Raw genomic sequence first — 20,654 nt, 5'->3', positions numbered from 1 at the left:
CCTTTAATCCTAGCACCCTTTGTGTTGTGGCTTTCTCTCTGCATTTTGATATGCCACCTATCACAGTTCAAAAAAAGAATGAACACATGCCCATTAGAGACATACAGGATACTTGGTGATTTATTTATTTTTATTGGTATTTATTAGTGTGTTGTGGTGGTCGGAAGTGGACATCAAGTATATTCTGCTCCCTTTTCCACCACCTACTTTTCCCCAGAAGAGTCATTAACTCTTCTGTTTGGCTAGACTGGCTGGCCAGTGATCTCCAGTGATCTGCCTTTTTTTATTTTAATGATTTATTTATTTTTATTTTTATGTGCATTGCCTGTATATATGTTTGTGTGAGAGTGTTGGATCCCCTGGAGGTGGAGTTACAGGCAATTGTGAGATGCCATGTGGGTGCTGGGAATTGAACCCAAGTGCTCTGGAAGAACAGCCAGTGCTCTTAATTGCTGAGCCATCTCTCCAGCCCGAGATCTGCCTTTCTTCTTTTCTTCTTTCTATATTTTGGTTTTTCGAGACAGTTTCTCTGTGTAGCTCTGGCTGCCCTGGAACTCACTCTGTAGACCAGGCTGGCCTTGAACTCACAGAGGTCCACCTGCCTCTGCCTTTCTTAATGTCAGTCCTCCACTTCTGTCCATGTTGCTTGTGGTCTCTGTAGTAGATTTGGTTTTAGGGTTTTGAGTATCACCAGCAGGGAGCTGAGAGGAAGATGAGTTGAGAATGTCCTGTTAAGTTGTTTTGCCCCTTAATAATTGTGAAAAACAAAAACTACGTAAGGGAGTTGTAGTCAGACTCCAGACCATTCCCTGACTTCTTTCCATATGAACTTTCAACGTGCTTTCTTATTACTTCTGTTTTCCTAGATACAGGAACGTGTTGCTTTAAGAGTTGCAGCGCCCAATGTTAGGCATAGATCCTATACCTGTAATTCTAATGCTTGAGAGATTGAACTAGGAAGATTGCCTTGAGTTTGATGCCAGAAGCTACATCTAGAGTTCCACACCACTTCAGACCTGTGCTACAGAATGAGGATTCTGTCCTAAAACAAACAAACAAACAAACAAACAAACAAACAAACCAGAAACACCTACCAATCATACACAAAAGGATTAGTGTGCTTTCTTTAACACTATAGCCCTTGACCTTAGACTAACACTTGGTTTTTAGTAATATTTTCTATCATTTTATATCCTACATTTTAATATTGTTCTTAATTTCAAGCTTTTGTTTGTTTGTTTTGTTTTGTTTTTCAAAACAGTTTTTCTTTGTAGCCCTGGCTGTCCTGGAACTCCCCCTGTAGACCAGGCTGGCCTCGAACTCAGAGAATCTGCCTCTACCTCCTGAGGGCTAGGGTTAAAGGCGTGTTCACCATCCAGCTTGAAGCTTTTATTTTAATAGCTATTTCTTAGCTTTTTTCTGTTGAATAAAATCCACAGGCTTAATCATCTGAGAACATACAATTTTATTCCTTTTTGGTAGTCAGTCTATAATTTGATTTTTAAAAGACTTAAAAAAATTAATGTGTATGAATTTGTTTGTTTTTGAGGCAGAATTTCACAATGTATCTCTGGTTGGCCTGATAATCATTATGCAGAGCAGGTTTGCCTCTTTTTGTTTGTTTGTTTTTGTTTTTGAGACAGGGTTTCTCTGTGTAGACCTGGCTGTCTTGGAACTCACTTTGTAGCCCGGGCTGACCTCAAATTCACAATCTGCCTACCTCTGCCTCCCGAGTGCTGGGATTAAAGGTGTGTGCTGCCATGCCTAGCGTGTATCAATATTTGGCTTGTGTGTGTGTATTTGCACCACATGCATGCTTGGTGTTTGCAGAGTGTAGAAGGGGACATTGGATCTTCTTAAACTTGAGTTATAGATCGTTGTGAGCCTCTAAATGGGTGCTGGGAATTGAACTTGGGTACACTGCAGGAGCAACAAATGTTCTAAACTACTGAGCCAGCTTTCTAGCCTCTATAATTCGATATTTTATAACATACCCCCTTTTTGTTGTTTTTGTTTTCCAGGTCTTTACTCTGTAGTTCAGGCTAACATAGAACTTGTTTTCATCCTGCCTCAGTTTTGAGAGCAGCAGTTCTCAATGTGAGGATTTGAATGACCCTTTCTTATGAGTCACCTAAGATCATTAGAAAACACAGATGTTTACACTGCAATTCATAACAGTAGTAAAATGACAGGAAGGAGCAGTGAAAATAATTTCATGGTTGGGGGTCACCACATGAGGAACTGTATTAAAGGGTTGCAGCATTAGGAAGGTTGAGAACCACTGCTCTAGAGGCTTGATTATATGTGTGGATCACCATGCTCAGGTATACTTTTTAAAGCATGTGGTGTAAATGAGTTTCTAAACGGTCTTATTAAATAAAAACACAGAACCAGAAATAGGGGTGAAAATCTGACAGAGATCAGAGGGGTAGGAACAGCTGCCAGGCTCCAAAGAGAGCGACTTCCTTTCTAAGCAGACTTATATGCCTTTTCCGTTCTGTTTTCTAATTGGCTCTCTCAGCCCAGCTACATCACTTCCTCTGCCTGCCCAGCTCTGTCACTTCCTGTCTATCTGTACAGACCTCCTATGGTTGGTGCTGGGATTAAAGGCGTGTGTAACTACACTTGGCTCTGTTCTCTAGTGTGACCTTGAACTCACAGAGATCCAGACAGATTAATGTGTGCTAACATTGCATGACTTTTGTGTTTACTATAGTGGCTGGCCTTCCTCTGATCTCCAGGCAAGCTTTATTTTACTGGGGGACACAGATAAAATATCACCACGATGTGGTTTTATGCTTAAAAATGCATTGCTTATACTTCTCTTTTCTGTTTCTTTTCTTTCTTTTCATTTTTTAGTTTTTGGTTTCTTGAGACAGGGTTTCTCTGTGTAGTACTGATTGTAGAGCAGGCTGGCCTTGACCTCTGCCTCTGTCTCCCAAGTTCTGGGATTAAACGCATGCAGTTAACTATACCTTCCTGTTTCTTAATGCAGAAGTGCTTAACATTAGACTTATGGTAGAACATTAGACCCATTTTCTTTTCTTTTTTAAAATTATTTACTTTTTACTTTATGTGCATTGGTGTTTTACATGCATGTGTGTCTGTGTGAGCATGTTGGATTTCCCTGGAACTGGAATTACAAAAAGTTGTTAGTGGCCATGTGGGTGTTGGGAATTGAACCCTGGTCCTGGAAGAGCAGCCAGTGGTCTTATCTCTACAATCCCAGTTCCATTTCCTTAATGTAGTGACAGACCAAGATAAGGATGCCTGTTAGTGAATTTTATTGCCCTTTTTTGAGAGCACAGTAAAGTCTGATGACACTTCAAAATGAATTTTTTCCCTTAGGAGCTTGCTTTATAGTAGAGAATGGCATTGAACTTGGGATTCTTTTGCCTCAGTCTCCTAAATTCTGGGGTTATAGTTGTGTGCCATCATGCCCCACTCAAAAAACTTTTTTCATCATAATAATAAATTATTATGCACATAAAATTTTAGAAAATGAGAAAGAAAGCTAATCCATGCAAAAAAAGTCTGTAAATTGTCTTTAAAGTGATCTCCTGTGAAGCTTAAGTACAAGAAACCACGGCAGTTTTGTTTACAAATCAGATTTAGTTTAGTGCAGCAGCACACAAGAAGCTGGAGATTTATTTGAATCTGTGTGTGTGTGTGTGTGTGCGCGCGCCGCGCGCGTGCGTGTACATGCTTTCCACTTTAATTATACTTACAAAGTTTTGTGTGTAAATAAAGTAGGTTTGCAAAATAAATTTGATATTGTTCTATGTTGACTTTTTTGTTTTTCTTTTACTTAAATGTTAGATTACGGATTTTTTTCCCCTTTAGATACTCAAAAATGAATTTTCCATTCATTTTTTTTCATGGCAATATCTTTCTGTATTAATATTTTTTACAGTTAGTAAAACAGGAATATTGATCAATTAAAGAAATTAAGTCAGCATTACAAAGAATATTCAGAGATAAACTAATCACTATGCTCTTCACCTGCTTTGCTTTGTAGTGGGACTTCCCCTCTTGCATGCTTAAATGCAATGCTCCACACAAACTCCCGAGGTGAAGAGGGCATCTTCTATAAAGTCCCAGGTAGAATGGGAGTATATACTTTGAAGGTAAGTTGCTTGGGAGCCAAGAAAGAGTAAGCGACAATGTATAATAATTGAGTCACAGAGACAGAATTCAATATTTCAACCCTAAAATAAGTAAGTAAATAAATTTGGGAGAGGGAGGAGATGTTCTGGGAATTGAAGGCAGGGCCTCATGAATACTAAGAAGGCACCCTTTGTATATATTCTTATTTAACATGGGTTTTTTTTTTTAGATTTATTTTATGTGTATCCGTGTACCACATACATGCAGTACTCATGGATGCCAGAAGGGGGTGTTTCATTCCCTGGAACTAGAGTTTCAGATGGTTGCTAGTGACTCTGTGGGTACTGAGGATTGAACCTGAGGTCCTCTGGAAGGAAGAGCAGCTGTCAGTGTTAACTGCTGAGCCCTTTCTCTAGCCCGTTTCTTATTTTACAGAACTTCAAAATATTTCAATTACAAATTGAGGATTCTTTTTTTGAAACATACTGCGTAGAGCCATAGATTCTTTTCTTTTTCTTTCTTTCTTTTTTTTTTTAAAGATTTATTTATTATGTATACAGTGTTCTGCCTGCATGTACCCCTGCCCGCCAGAAGAGGGCACCAGGTCTCATTACAGATGGTTGTGAGCCACCATGTGGTTGCTGGGTATTGTACTCAGGACCTCTGGAAGAGCAGTCAGTACTCTTAATCACTGAGCCATCTCTCTAGCCCAGATTCTTTTCTTTATTCATAAATTTCCCCACTAAAACTTAGTTATGGTTATTATTCCTTTTTTTTCTTTCAGAGCTGAGGACCGAACCCAGGGCCTTGCACTTGCTAGGCAAGCGCTCTGCCAGTGAGCTAAACCCCCAACCCCTTATTCGTTTTTTAATAAAGGGAAAAAGTAAAGTTTGAAAGATGTAATTCCTGACCAGTGTTGGCTGTATTGTATCAGAAGAAGAATAGGAACTTTGATCCGATTCCACACCCACATTTCTTCTTCCATAACAAGCTGGCTAATACCTCATTTGTACACTGAAATGGTGACCTTTTCTCATCAATATCCTTTCACTTATGAGTAGGAAAACCAATGTAAATGAGCTTAGTAAATAGGCTGGAAAATGTGTGAACTCATACAGCTAAACTAAACATTCATGGGAAATCCAGGCTGGGTCCAGATGATCAAAAGGTGTCATCTGGTCTTGGTCTGTTCTTTCTTTTACTTTGTTCTCAGTCAGCCTCTCCTCCTCGTCCACGGATTCAGTCCGAGTCTCCGTTCTACAGACTGAGAGTCTAGAGACAAGAGTCCAAGACTGAAGCAGGGCTCCACCTCACTCAGACTGACTGACCCGTGTGACACCCACCGTTCATGAGTTATGGCTGTTGACAAATGTCGAATCGTTGTCATCCTTGATGTGGGGTTGTAGTTGAGCTTGTGACAGCCTGATAATTAGGAGAGGGCTTGTTTCTCAAAGGAAGTTTATCAGCAAACCAGAATGGCAGACTATTTGACAGACTGTTGTACCCCAAGTGACACGTCCGTAGAGACCGCTGTCTGTCCCACTGCCTCCTGTCTCTGAGCTTATCACGGTGCTCAGTGGCAGTATTGCGTCCACTGACATTAAGAACTCTGACCTGAGGTGCTGAGATGGTTCAGCATGTGAAGGCACTGACAGCCTGTTTTTGGTTCCCTGGGCACATATAAATGAAGGACAGAACCAACTCCTACAAGTTGTCCTATAACTTTCATATGTGTGCTATGGCACACAGGTACCCAACATAAAACAAAACACAGAAAATGAACACCTAGGTTTGGTGGCCGTGCATGCCTTTAATCCCAAGCACTCTGGAGGCAGATGTAGGTATCTCTGAATTCTAGGCAGGCAAGCCAGTGAGATCCTGTCTCAAAACAAAACAAAAGAGGAACAAATCCCACATCTAGCAGCTTAATGTGGTGGCATATGGTTATCAATCATAGTACTCAGGAGGCCAAGGTAAAAGGTCCTGTCCAGTTCTAGATCACCCTGACCTATATAGTGAGCTCAAGGCCAATCTGTGCAATATATATAGCACAACCCTATTCTGCCTTTTAATGTTAACTTCCTCCGACTGTCTGCAGTGTTTAACTTGTGGGTGTTATGGGACTTTAGCCCTAAATGAAGCTTTCATGATCTCATTTTGATACTTTAGCTATTCTAGATCTTCCATGATTTTAATTGCATTCATTAAATGCGTACTGTGTTGGAGAGAGAGGGAAAGAAATCCTCAAAATGTATTTTCTGTTATTACATACCAATTAGTACAGTTCTTCTGATACCATGTGTTCGGGGGTTTCTCCCATATATCAAGCAGTTCTCCAACTGAAGTCAGCTAGCTGCCTTTAATTTAACTCAGTTTTCACTGTTTGGCTATTGTGTCGGTCAAAGGGCCCAGTACTAAAGGTTACCCTTCACTTCAGCTATTAGTTACAAGTCTTTGGATGAGACCTAAGCTCTAGGACTGCTTACAAAAGATGTTAGAGGAAAAAAAAATCTTTGAGTTTTCTATTTATTGTAATGTAGATAAAAGACATTCATGAAGTGAGGTGTGGCCACTGAGTATAGAATCTGTCTTGGCATACCAGTCTCCAAGCACAGACTTTAGCCATGTGCAAGCTCATCCAAACCCCTGGTCTTTAGAGTTTTTATGGAGGATTTGTGATATGAGTGTGATTTTTGTCATTGGCCATCAACTCAACCTTCGTTCTTGAGAAGATGGACTAAAAGTTCCAATTTTCTAATTACATAATTGTTTCTCTTAGTAGTCAGTCCCTACTCTGAGGCAGACCATTCCAAGCCAACAAAGAATCATCCAAACAGACGATCTAATTATCAGTAGAGTCAAAGACCAAATAGCAGAACAATAGGTTTTCCTAATCTGCTGTTGATCAGGAAAGTACAAAAGTTTCAGCACTCTGTAGCAAGAGCTCAGAGTTCACTGTAGACAGCAGTTAAGAGTACTTGCTGATGTTACAGAGAAGCAAGATTCAGTTTCTAGCCTGATGCCCTCTTCTGGCCTCTACAGGCACTGCACACACATGGTGTGTGTATACATGCATGCAAAACTCTCATACATAAAATCTTTAAAGAAAAAAACTAAGAGTTCAAATAATCATATCGTCAAGTCTATGCCAAAAATAGACTAAGATGAATAATCTATAGTTCTTGATCTCTGTAATGCTTACATTTTAGTTATTAAAATTTTCATATTTACAAAATATATTGTGAAACTCTTCCATTATAATGACACAAAATAAAGATTAGTTTTGAATAAAGGGGTTTAGAAAGTTTGTGTTATTACTTGTAAGATTTAAGTTGGACTTGAACATATACATAAGAAGAGTGAAGGCCTTCAAGGATAAGTAGCTCAAATGAAGGAACAGATAAAATTCTGGATGAATTTGAAAGTAGAGGAAATTGGATTAAGTGATAATCACTGTAGTTGGGATAATTGATAAATTAACAAAGTTTTACCCTGACTGAGCTCTGTGTTTGGGTGGGGTATTGAGTAAGTAGATGGCAGAGGTCTTCAGAGAGAACCATGTCATCAGATCTATGTGTTATGATTTTTATGAAAAGGAGATTACAGTTTGGTGTAGGAACTCAGAGTAGTAATATAGGTAGACACAAGACATTTGAGGCACAGAACACGTTGCATTTGGTATGTGTAAAACAGTGGGTGAGAAATGATTCTAAGATCATGAGCCGTTGATCCCAAGGGGATCACAAGTTTTTTGCAAAAAGAAGATAATTATATTTGTATTTCAGATACTTGTTGAACCTACAGGTCAAGATGTCTGGCTGGCAACTAACTCTATAAAAGCTGTCCTGCATTTTGAAAGAAGGAATATAAAAATATGGGGTCTGTATTTTAAGAAAGTGTATAACATAAGAGATGGATTAGAGAGAAAAATTTAAGTGGAAAAATACTGTTCTTGCTCAATCGGACTTAATGGCCTTGGGTAGATGTCATGTAGTGCCAGTTAGATGGAGGGCAATTTTTTTGTGTTTGTCAGTTCAATTTTTAATGTGATAAAAATAATTATATGGGATAACAAAGTATTGATGGAAAGAAAATCCATAAGAAATAACATTCATTTATCCATTTATTTATATAAGCTTTTTGTACTATGTAAACACATAGTAACTAGTACTGAGCTCTCATAAAGGCTATGTTGTGAACATTTAATATTAATTAGCTCATTTAATTTCTGTGTGCTCTTTTAAGGTAGGTGCTATCACCCCACCTTAGACACTGAAATGAGGTTATGGGAGATTGAGACTAAGGCTGTGTAACTGGGAGAAGATGAAGCCAGAGAGCCCTGCATCACTAGCCTTTCGTATGCTGCTACTCTTTTCTCACATGAAATGGTCATAGTTATGCTGTCTGTTTAATATTCTCATTATTCAGAGCTGAAACTAAAGAGATTGATGTGATTCTTTAAAAAACAAACAACAGGCTGTGCGGTGGTGGCGCACGCCTTTAATTGCCCACCTTTAAAGCACTCGGAGGCAGAGGTAGTTGGATCTCTGTGAGTTCGAAGCCATCCTGGTCTACAAAAGAGAGTTCCAGGACAGCCAGAGCTGTTACGCAGAGAAACCCTGTCTCAAAAAACCACATAACGAAACAAAAACTCCTTTTCTTGATGCTACTCATTAACCAATATTGAGGACCCAGTTAGGTGAAAATAATGTGATAATCTTGTTCTCCTGACTTTAATTCTAGAATTGAATTCAGAATACATAGGGCAACCCACCCCACCCCACCCCACCCCACCCCCGACACAAATATGTCTAACAAAATCATTATTAGCTTTTTAAACCTGAACATTACGTCTTTTACCTGGATTTACGGCTACCAATTTTCTGTAACTTAAACATATGTGGTACCTGCATATGAATGTTGTGTATAATTTTTATCTTCTGGGTGTAGGTGGAAAATTAATTTATTTGACCAAAAAAAGGGGGAAGTATCAGGATTTCAGCTAATATTGGTGGTTTTACTATTTTATAATAGTAAAAATTAATCAGTTAAGTTACTGTATTACATACTAGAAATTTAGTTTGGATTTGCTAAAATGGTAATAATCCTAACAGGATGCCTACATTTTCAGAAAGATGTGCCAGATGGAGTGAAAGAGCTGTCAGAAGGTTCAGAAGAAAGCAGTGATGGTCAGTCAGATTCTCAGAGCTCTGAGAACAGCAGCAGCAGTGATGGCGGCAGCCACAAAGAGGGGAGAAAGAGCAGGTGGAAGAGGAAAGGTAATCCCCACTGCTGCAGGGCAGTGCCTTCTCGCTCTCGACCATCCGCCTCTTCTTTCCCTGTAGCCTAGTGCTCTGCCTGGTTGCCTGCAGGGGCGGAAGCGTCTGTATTTCACCTGCTGGACACAGTGCAGCAGCCGCCAGCTTCATGGACCTTTTGGACTGTGTGACTGAGAAATTTTCAAAAATAGACTTTTCTAGTCGGGCATGGGGGCACGTGCCTTTAATCCCAGCACTTGGGAGGCAGGCAGGCAGATCTCTGTGAGTTCGAGGTCAGCCTAGTCTACAGAGTGAGTTCCAGGACAGCCAGGGCGACACAGAGAAACCCTGTCTCAAAAACCAAAATGAAACAGACAAATCTGTATCTATATATAAATCTCTCTCTATGTAGATATCTATATATATGCTTTTAGGAGCTGGGAGATTGCTCTGTGGCTAATATGCTGTGTGAGCATAAAGAACCGAGTTTGGATCCCTAGCACATACGGATATATAACACCAGTAAAGGGGATGAGGAATTATGCATTTCCTGGGGCTCGCTGGCCATGCAGCCTAGCCAGCACTATGAGCTCCAGGTTCAATGAGAGATCCTGTCAGAGAGAGAGAGAGAGAGAGAGAGAGAGAGAGAGAGAGAGAGAGAGAGAGAGAGAGAGAGAGAGAGAGAGATGAAAGAGGGGGTGTGTTGGTGGGGTTGTTCTGGGAGCTGTAATACGGGAATATATAATGAGCATAAGGACCACAGTTCGAGTCCCAGAATGTTGGCCAGGCATGACAGCTGCCTGTAATCTCAGCCAGCACTTAAGCAAAGACAGGATCCTGGTTAGCTAGACTAGCTCAAGTCGACAAGCTGAGGGTTTAGTGAGAGATCCTGCCTTGATAGAAAGTGGAGAGTACTCAAGGAAGACGCCAACATCAATGTTGAGCCTCTGCACACATCCGACCTGCACACTACACATACATCTATAAGGGAGAAAACCCATGGAGAGTGGTCACGATAGACACTTAAATACATGCATGCATCCACACAAAAAATGTCCTTTTGGAGAACACTTTTAGATTCGGGTTGATAAGTACAGTGTTTCCATTTGCTTTCTACTTGTTCATATGCACAGACTTGCTCACATCAGGTTTTGCTGCTTTGTGCTTTTTTGCTTACATGTGTTATATTCTTGGCTTTTTGGAACAGGGTCTCACCATGTAGCACTGGTTTATAATTGGATATGTAGACTGGGCTGGCATTCAATTGGTTAATCATCATGCCTCTGCCTCTTGAGTGCTCAAACTACAGACTGGAAGTTATGTTTTGGAGTTGTGTTTTAGCAGTCAGGTTTGTCCCATGTCTCTTCTATGTTTGTTACTTGTACTTGGTAATGTGTACTAGCACATTCTTATCATCCGGGTTCTATTTCCACCGGAATTCGCTCTTGGTAGTGTACTTTCTAAAACTTGGGACAGATGCGTTATTTACAAAGACATGTGTGCACACAAATGCCATACAGTGTATTTTCACTGCCCCGTCCACATAGTCTTCTGGCTGACTTCTGATCTTTTCTACTATCTGCATGGTTTTGTCTTTTTGAGACTATCAGAAAGTTGGAACCTTTTCAAATGGACATTGTTTTATTTATTTATTTATTTATTTATTTATTTATTTATTTATTTATTTTTAGTTTTTTTTTGTTTTTTGAGACAGGGTTTCTCTGTGTAGCCTTGGCTGTCCTGGATCTCGCTCTGTAGACCAGGCCTGCCTTGAACTCACAGAGATCCACCTGCCCCTGCTTCCCAGGTGCTAGGATTAAAGGCGTGCACCACCACTGCCTGGCATTAAATGGGCATTATTTTAAAACTGACATTACAATTTTTTTTCTGAGTGTGTTCTTGTACACACCTTCATTCACATGTGCACTGGTGCCATGACAGTTGTATACAGATGAGAGGACATCTTACAGGAATTGATTCTCTCCTTTTAACCATGTGAGTCTTAGGGATCAAACTCAATTGTCAAGCATGGCGACAAGGTGTTTTCCAACCAAACCACCTCACTGGCTCCAGATTGGCATCTTTAATTTAGTAATGTGTGTTGGAGATTTCTCCATGCGTTTTCATGGCTTATGGTACATTGCCTTGTGGAACTAAATAGTATTTGACATGATTTGCATATAGCCATTCACCAACTAAAAGATGTATTTGTTACTTCATGTTTTACCATTTATGAGTGAAAACTACTATGAACTTTGTTTTTCTGTGGGCACATGTTGTCTTTGTGTAAATTCACAAGAGTGTGACTGATGCATTGTGATGAGTATGTTAAATGTTGTAAAACGCTGCCACACCACTACAGTGAATGGCAGTTGCTGTTGCTTTGAATCTTTACCAGCAGTTCGTATTGTCTGCCAGTCTTCTAGACTTTGGCCATTCTAATGGTGCGCATCTGTCTGTCACTGCTGTCATTTGTATTTCCCTGATTGCATGTATGGAGAAGTCTTTCTGCATGCTTATTTTCCATTTGAATAGGCTCTTTGGTGAGAAGTGTGCCCTGGTTCTTGGCCCATTTTTGTTAAGGTTAGGATGTCAGGGTTTTTTTGTTTGTTTGTTTTTTGTTTTCTAATAATTGGCCTTCAGGAGTTCATTGTTCATTTTGAATAGTATTTTTTTTAAAGATTTATTTTCATTTTATGTGTATTTAAGTTTTATCTGAGTGTATGTTTGTATCATGTGCGTACCTGGTGCCCACAGATGCCAGAAGAGGGCATTGGATCCCCCCGGGACTGGAGTTATGGATGGTGATGAGCCGCCATTGTGGGTGGTGGGAGTTGAACCTGGGTCCTCTGCAAGAGCAGCCAGTGCTCTTTACTGCTGAGCCTGCTCTCTAGCCCTGGATTATAGTCTTTTATTTGGTAAGGTTTTTTTCTGTATATTTTCTCAAAAACTATAGTCCTTCCCCCTTTGGCAGTTTTCCCCTCTCCAAATGTGTGTGTGTTCGTATGTATGTGGATATGAGACATGCTCGTGCATGCCAGTGTCAAGATCAGAAGACAGCATTCAGGAGTTGGCTCTCACTACTTACACCTTATTGGAGGCAGAATCTCTCTTATTTCTGCCACTGCCCCGAAGCTTCTGGGCAGCTCCTCTGTCTTTACCTCCATTTTGCCTTCGGAACGCTGGGATTGTAGGTCAGTGCTTCCAGATCTGCTTTTTATGAGTCTCAGAGATCTGACTCATGTTGTCAGGTTTTTGGCAAGGACTGGTACCCGTTGAGCCATCTCTCTAGTCCTGGATCTGGCAGTTTCTTTTTACAAAGCAGAAGTTTTTAATTTGAATGTAGTCCAGTTTATCAGTCCTTTGTTTTGTGATCTTGAGCCTTTGGTATTGTATCTAAAAGTGATGACCAAGTCTAGGCTCACCTACATTTTCTTCTATATCTTCTAGAAGTTTTATCATCTTGAGTTTTAAGTCTGTGATTAATTTTAATTCTTTTTGTTTTTTTAAAGATTTATTTATTTACATATTTTATGCATATGAGTATTCTATTTGCATGTATGTTTGCATGACAGTAGAGGGCACCAGATCTCATTACAGTTGGTTGTGAGCCACCAAGTGGTTGCTGGGAATTGAACCCAGGTCCTCTGGAAGAGCAGCTAGTGCTCTTAACCACTGAGCCATTTCTCCAGGTCCTAATTTTAATTGTTAAAAAATGTTGAGTATGTGTGTGCTGTGTGCATGGGGGGCAGACAGAGCGAAAGAGGGACTAGCTGGCCTGGGTCTACGCCACGGTGCAGTTTGGAGGTCATTGGACGACTTTGTTCAGTCCTTCCACCGCTCTGTGGATTTCCGGCACCGTCCTCAGACCGTGGTGCTTATGCTGCCGTCATCACCTTTCCTTGCTGAGCCGTCTCACCAACCTCAGTTTGAGGTCATTGTTGAGGTAAATCTGCATCTTGCAGTGAGGATATGCAGTTAGCTGGGTATGGTGGTGCACACACACCTTTAGTCCCAGCACTCGGGAGACAGATGCAGCCAGATATGAATTCAAGGCCAGCCAGAGCTACATAATGAGATCTTACCACAAAAAAGAAAAAAAAAGTGCAAGTTTTATTTTTATTTAACTTAAATGGTGAAATGAGTTGGACAACATTCTAAATTTTTACCTTAATTTATTCTTAGCTGTGACCGTCATAGATGCTTTACCATTACTTATTTGTAACTCTTGTCTGATTCTGGTCCCAGGCTTGGAGCACTGGCTGTTCTCAGCTCTCTCCTTACTAGGAAAAGAATGTTCATTACTACTAGCTAACACCAGATGTAGTCTGCCTGTCTTTGCTCTCATACCATTTGATATCTTTTCATAGCGAACCTAAGACACGTAAGGAATAATGGCTATATGACAACCCTTTCCCTGGAAGGCTTTTCTGTTATGAATAACATTTTACCATCTATTCTTGTTAATCTCTAGCTTTTTGTTAGATTCTGTTTGAAGAGGGGAAATTTTAGACTTCTGAATACCTTATGGGGTATTGATTTTCCTGCGTAGAGTAGACATTCAGTTTTCCCCAGTTTTAATATCTTCTAAGTTGAATTATGCTTCCCGTAATCATAGACTTGTTAATTTTAACTGCCTTGAGAACTGTTGATGTGCCATATCAGAAAAATAGGTGGTTTTTTTTGTTGTTGTTGTTGTTGTTTTTGTTTTTTTACTTCCTTCTCTTTATCCCCAATCTAGTGGTTGTGCTACTCTTGGGGAGCATGGAAATAATTCATTAACTTACTCATTTATGTTCTCTGGTATAACTACTATGCATACAGTTCAAGAAAACTAATCCCATAATCTTAGTTTACAGGTTCATTGGAGAGGCACCAAACTTCAGTTATCAGACACAAATGAGATGAAAACAAAATGAAATAGGGCCTTCTTGCAAATCCTTGATAAATAATTTCAGAATGATCCCTGATAATGATGAACAGCAGCTGTGGCCCAGGTCTTTTATTCTAAAAAAATCCCCCCACCCCCCAGACATGGTTCCACTGTGTAGCCTGGCTATCCTGGAACTCACGCTATAGACCAGGCTGATCTCAAACTCACAGAGATCTGCCTGCTTCTGCCTCCCAAGTGCTGGGACTAAAGGCTGGGCTCCCACTGCCTGGCCATTCTGCAGATTTTTTAAACCCCCGATTTGGGAAGGCTAATGCTACAGGTGAAAGGGGCTTTGTCTTTTCTCCACTTCTCTCCAGCTTCAACTTTTCTCTATAAGTTTGAAAATTATAGAACAAAGCCAAGACATCAGGCAAGGGAAATACCTAGCAAGATTCATATTTTCTAGGTGGCTTCATAAACAAGAAGATCAACATTAAAGGTGGCCAGTTTAAACTGTGAACAAAAATCATTGTCTTTGGAATGTATTGGAACATCTTTATTTGGGGATGGAGTGCTCACATGTTCTCACATAGCCCAGGCTAGTCTGGAACTGACTATTTAGCCAGAGCTGGCTGTGAACTCCTAGCTTTCTTGCCTCTACCTCCCAAGAGCTGGAGTGACAAGCAGATTACCCCATCTGGCTTTATTTTTACTTTTTTGGTTTTTGAGACAAGTCTCACTGTGTAGCTGTGGCTGGCCTGGAACTTGCTAAATAGATATCAATAAGCCGGGCTCATTCCTACCTTTTAAGAGTCACACATGCAGGGCTGGGGTGATGGCTCAGCAGTTAGTGCACTTGTTGTTCTCGCAGAGGATCTGGTTCCTTTCCCAGCACTCACATAGCCGCTCACAACCATCTGTAAGTTCATTAGGGGATCCCATGCCCCTTCCTGGCCCCACACAGTGCACAGGTATACATGGAAGCAAAGTACCCGTTCATGTAAAATGAAGATGGTTTTTTTTTTTTTTTGTTCTTTTAAATAAATTTTTGAAAAAAGCTACACCTGGTGCAGCGACCCTTTGAGCAGTGGCTCTTGTTGCTGGTGCATTTGTCTGTTAATGGCCATGCCAAAAAATTAAGGTAAGTTCAAATAATGCAGAAATACCTTAAATAACAATCATAAAATTCCACTGTCAGTAGCTCCGTAGGTAAATTTGAATAGTATAACCTTATTCTACATCCTACATAATAATAGATGTTGACAACTAGGTAATAGCAAATTCAGCATTGTTTTTGATCTGCTTTTGATTCATCGCTCTTCTAGAAATGAGTATCGTGTCGGCTGTTTCTCCTTGAATTATACTCTGATGAGACAGTCTCTGAAGTTATCAAAATAATTTCTCCAATACTAATTGTTGCTGTTCATTTTTCTTATTTGGGGCTTTGACTCTGAGTTTGACATCATGATTTCAAATGCATTGTAAGACAGGAAGAACATTGAGATAGTATCAAAAACCCACTTCCTTTTTATGTGCAAAAATACAGAGCTCTGACAGCAAAACTGATACTTTTAGTTGAAAATTGATAGAAACTCTTGATATTTATACCTTTCAGCCAAATAGGAACAGACTAGAACTCAGAAACTCAGTCCAGTATTGAATCTAGCTTATTGATTTATATGTAAAGTAGAGGAAATTACTAGTTTCTAGCTTTGGTTCTTAGCTTTCAGACAGGAAACATGTTCAGAGAAGAGCTTAATGGAATTTCAAGTCAAGGTAAGGTGGAATGATGTCAGAAAAACTACTAATAAAATCAACTGTCTCTCTTACTGTTTTTTGGTCATAGCTAAGGGAAATTTCTGTCTTTCCCCCCAAATATGTTATAAATACTATAATATGAAACAGCTGCATGGATAATTGTTGTTTGTTTTGTTTTCTCCCTTAGAGACAGGATCTCATTATATAACCCTGGCTGTCCTGGAACTTATGTAGAGCAGACAGACTAGCTTTGAACTGACAGATTCTCCTGCCTCTGCCTCCCAAGTGCTGGGATTTAAGACGCTGCATGGTTATAGTTTTTATCTTGTTATAAGGAAAAGTTGTGAGGTTTGGTTTGCTTTTGCTATTTTTAAGAAAAAAAAAAAAGAGTCAGTGAAATATTCCTTTTCATTGTAAGGGATCCCTGTTTCCCAGAGCACATTACTGTTAGCATATAGTCAAGACTTTTTTTTTTTTAATCAGTAATTTGCTAACAGGAGTTAGAAAATATGGTAAATCCACTAGCCCTCTGGCATTTTTTTATATGTGCTAAGTTACTGAATGGGGAAGATTGGGTTCTCTTTCAAGTACATCCTAGAAACGAAACTTGTGACAAAGTTAACTTAGGTTGAAAGACTTCTGGGAGATGTTCTTGTTGATAGTGGCTGAGGTGAAGGTTTGGGCACAGCCTGTGTTAAAGATGGCTGTACTATTAGGACTGAGGCTTTAAGGATAACCAGAAGCAAGGGAAAAAGCTTCTGTCTCCCAAGTGATAGAATTAAAGGCCTGTGCCACCAGGCCAGGCTTGATTTTTATTTGAACATTTTAAATGTATGTTTCAAATGTCTGTAAGTTGATAGTAATACTTTAAAAACTTACGCCAGTTGTGGTGGTGGTGATGGTGCACTCCTTTAATCCCAGCACTTGGGAGGCAGAGGCTGGTGGGTGGATATCCATGAGTTTGAGACCAGCATGGTCTACAAAGCAAGTTCCAGGACAGCCAGGGTTACACAGAGAAACACTCTCAGAAACAGAACAAAACAAAACAAAACTTAGTTACTATATGGTTCCTGAAGCAGCAAATTACCACAAACTGTGTGGCTTAAGTAACACAAATTTGTTCTCTCACAGTTCTGAAAGTCAGTTTGTAAGCCCAGGGGTCAGCAAGGAAGCTATCCCTCCAGAGGCTTTCAGAGAGACTCTTCTGTTCCTTGCCTTTTCTGGCTTTCTGTGATGGCCAACTAACTTGCATTATGGCCACTTTATTCTGACCTGGCTTTTTCTTCACCTTCTCTGAATCTGTCTTCACTATGTCTCTTATAAAAATACTTTGTTGTGTGGGATGTGATAACACACAACTTTAATACCAATGCTTGGGAGGCAGAGGCAGGTGGATCTCTCTGAGTTCAAGGCCAGCTAGGGCTGTAAATTGAGACCCTGTCTTGAAAAGTAAAAAATATGTTGTTAAGACTGACTGGCATAATCTAGGTAATATAATCATAAGATACTTAGTCCTTTCACCAATAAAGCAATGTTCGCAGGCTCTGAGAATTCGGATATTAGCACATGTTTTCAGTGGTCACCACTGTCAGCTATTCCAGGTACTTATTCATTGTTCTGAAAATAAAATTTAAATCTTGCCTTTGCTCCATACTAGCTTTGTATCTTTTCTCAAGCTGATTCAGTTTTTTGATAAGTAAATATAGGTTATGAGAACTTATATAGCAGCCAGTGTGTATCTTTGTACTATTTTATTTGCACAGAAAAGAATGTAATGATACAAACCTAGTTATTTAGATTTAGTTATCACTGGAAATAGAATTTCAGGAGCTTGGAATAGAAAATAGAACTTATGCTTTTGTTAGAACATAGAAGGTGCTTTTTTTTAAAGCTGATTGTTATATCAGTTCCTTCCCATGTATATAAACATGATAGTTATGAAGATGAGGATACAGAACCAAAGTTAAATTGTCTTAATATTAGAACATTTAAGAGTAAAGTTGTATGTTGTACTCTAGGCGTTGCTTATTTTACTATGTATATTTCTTATTTTTGTGTCAGTTAGATATCTAGCAGCACATACTTCATGTGTCTTAAATCTTCATGGTCTTAACCAATACCATTTTGCTATAAATGTTTTCAGGTCAAGTATTTAAAAAGAAAATATTAGGCAAAGTGTATTCTTCAAGAGTCATCTCTAGGTTCTTTCCTCTCTTAAATTGAACTTTCCTTGCTCTCACATGAGATGTCTGAACCAACAATTTTCATCTTTCTCCTTAACTAACATAAAATGTATTCATTGATCTTGTAGAAGACATGAGTTTGTTTCCCAGCATCCACAATTGGGCTGCCCACAGTGCCTATAACTCCATCACTAGAGGATCTGATGCTCTCTTTTGGCCTCCATGGGCAATGTCCTCAGATGTATGCATATGTGTTCGTGATCATGTGTGTGTGCATACACACACACACACACACACACACACACACACACACACACCTTATTTTAAAATGGGGCTGGATCGATGGCTCAACAGAGTACTGGCTGCTCTTCCAGAGGACCCGGGTTTAATATCTATCACCCGCCCATGGCACCTCACAACTATCTGTAACCTCTTTCCAGGTGATGCCACACCCTCTTCTGGCCTCTGTGGGCAACAGGCATTACATGGATGTAAAAAATAAAATTTTAAAATGTGCTCACATGATATTAAGTTTTATAGAGCATAAACATGTGCCTGCCATGACTTCAGTGTGGTCCATTTCAGGCTATGCACAGCAGATACGGACGGCATAGGAAGTGGTTGTTTCCAGTAGAGAAGTCTTCAAAACCTGTCTTGAACAGATAGGCTGAAAACTTGGGACCTGAGGGAAGGAGTGACAGGGTTGAAACAGTGGAAGAATTTTAAAGCAGAAATGGCCTTTTTGTCTTCAATTTAAACCTTTCATAACTTCCCACCATGTTGTCATTATTCATCTTCAAGTTTACCTTAGGACCATAGATACTACAGTTCTAATTTGATAACATGGCTCCTTTAATCAGTTCTAATATAGTAAACAATGAGAAGTCATCTATACTAATACTCGCCCCTTCCCCGTCCTATCATCCTGCACTAGAACTTTCTGAGGAAATAAACTGAAAGGGGAGACTGTTTGCAGGACAACTCCAAAGAGAAGATCCTTTCCTAAAGTGTTTGGTCACAGTTGTTAACAGGTAGCAGCATATGATCTGGGGAAGGAGTGGTGCTTGATATCAACTCTGATAACAAATGTTTCCTTGTCAATTTTTCCCTAGTATCATCTAGACTGTCACAGCCATCCTCTCCTCAGTCAGGCTGCCCATCACCTACCATTCCAGCAAGTAAAGTCATTTCTCCATCACAGAAGCACAGCAAAAAGGCATTAAAACAGGTAAGCATTAAGTCTCTGTTTATCAGAAGAATAATCTCTCCAATTAAAAATAATTAGGAAAGCTGGGCTGTGGTGGCACATGCCTATAATCTCAGCATTCAGAAGACAGACAGGTAGATCTCTATGAGTTTTGAAGATCTCTGTGAGTTTGAGGCCAGCCTGGTCTACAGAATGCGTTCCAGGACAGCCAGGGCTACAGAGAGAAAGCCTGTCTAGAAAAAAAAACAAACAAACAAACAAACAAACAAAAAAACGAATAATTAATAATAATGAGAGCTACATGGTGTTTCACACCTTTAGTTCTGTCGTGTAATGGACAATGATGTATCGAGGTCCTTTTTCAATAAGACACTTCATCAAATCTTCTGTTAATTACTGAAAATTGTTTGAAAACTTGAGATTGATGTCTTCACAGGGTAAATGTCTGCAATCGGCTAATTTGCTGCTAGTAATTTTTGTACTCTGTATCACCCATTGTATGTAGGGTTTAACATGGTTTTGAAGACCCAGATTTTTTCCTAGTTTGCTGAGGTATGTGTTCTGAATCATGAATAGGTGTTTACATTTTAAGAGCTTTTCTTATGTGTGTCTGGTTATTTTGGGGGTACTGAGGATGAAACCCATCACTCAGTGAGCAAATACTTCTCACACTGAGCCACATTCCCAATCCTCAGGTTGGTTTGCTTTGGAGCTTACTGCAATGATTAGGTAGATTTTTTACTTTTAATCTTATATATAGAATCATATTGCTAGATTTTTTTAATATTGTACTAATTCTAAGTATGGAATAGAACCTATGTGTTTATTCTTAAAAAAAAATAGCTTATGCAAATTTTTTTTTTAAATTTTAGTTTTTAAGCCAGGTGTGGTGGCGCATGCCTTTAAGAACACTCCAGGGCCAGGCAGATCTCTGTGAATTTGAGGCCAGCCTGGACTACAAAGTGAATTCCAGGACAGCTAGGGCTGTTACACAGAGACACCTGTCTCAAAAAACCATAAATAAATAATAACTGAGTTTCTAGTCAGCTGTTGTTTTGTAGCACACATCTGTAATCCTATTACATTGGAGGCTGAGGGAGGGAGGGAAGAGTTGAAACCATCCTGGATTGTACAGTAGCAAGACCCTGTCTTGCAGCATTCTTCTACTGTAGTGCAGTTTTGAAATACATCATAAAATAAACTGTGTAGTTGTTTATTTTATTCTAGATTTGGGGAGAAAGTTGTAGAAATTGTCTTTACTCCCTAGG

The 20,654-nt window shown here is 39.6% G+C and overlaps 1 protein-coding gene across 7 annotated transcripts in view; it reads left to right on the top strand.

The window, feature by feature from the left end:
• Positions 1–3,895: 3,895 nt before the first annotated feature.
• Positions 3,896–20,654, top strand: part of LOC143270262 (putative Polycomb group protein ASXL2) — a 64,821-nt gene continuing 48,062 nt past the window's right edge. Inside the window, exons 1-4 of one of the 7 annotated variants that reach the window (XM_076559549.1) lie at positions 3,896–4,127; positions 9,239–9,386; positions 19,292–19,407; positions 20,259–20,587. In XM_076559549.1, the coding sequence (XP_076415664.1) occupies positions 4,050–4,127; positions 9,239–9,386; positions 19,292–19,407; positions 20,259–20,414 (498 nt within the window). In that variant the 5' untranslated portion in view covers positions 3,896–4,049 and the 3' untranslated portion in view covers positions 20,415–20,587. Of the gene's footprint in view, positions 4,128–9,238; positions 9,387–19,291; positions 19,408–20,258; positions 20,588–20,654 lie in introns of those variants that run through there. The other 6 variants (XM_076559551.1, XM_076559553.1, XM_076559552.1 and 3 more) reach the window with 6 other exon arrangements.

Source organism: Peromyscus maniculatus, chromosome 22 (assembly GCF_049852395.1).
Source record: "Peromyscus maniculatus bairdii isolate BWxNUB_F1_BW_parent chromosome 22, HU_Pman_BW_mat_3.1, whole genome shotgun sequence".
In the NCBI taxonomy this organism is placed as follows: Eukaryota; Metazoa; Chordata; class Mammalia; order Rodentia; family Cricetidae; genus Peromyscus; species Peromyscus maniculatus.
The sequence above is the reverse complement of the archived record's forward strand: the minus strand, read 5'-3'. Positions and strand labels throughout refer to the sequence as shown.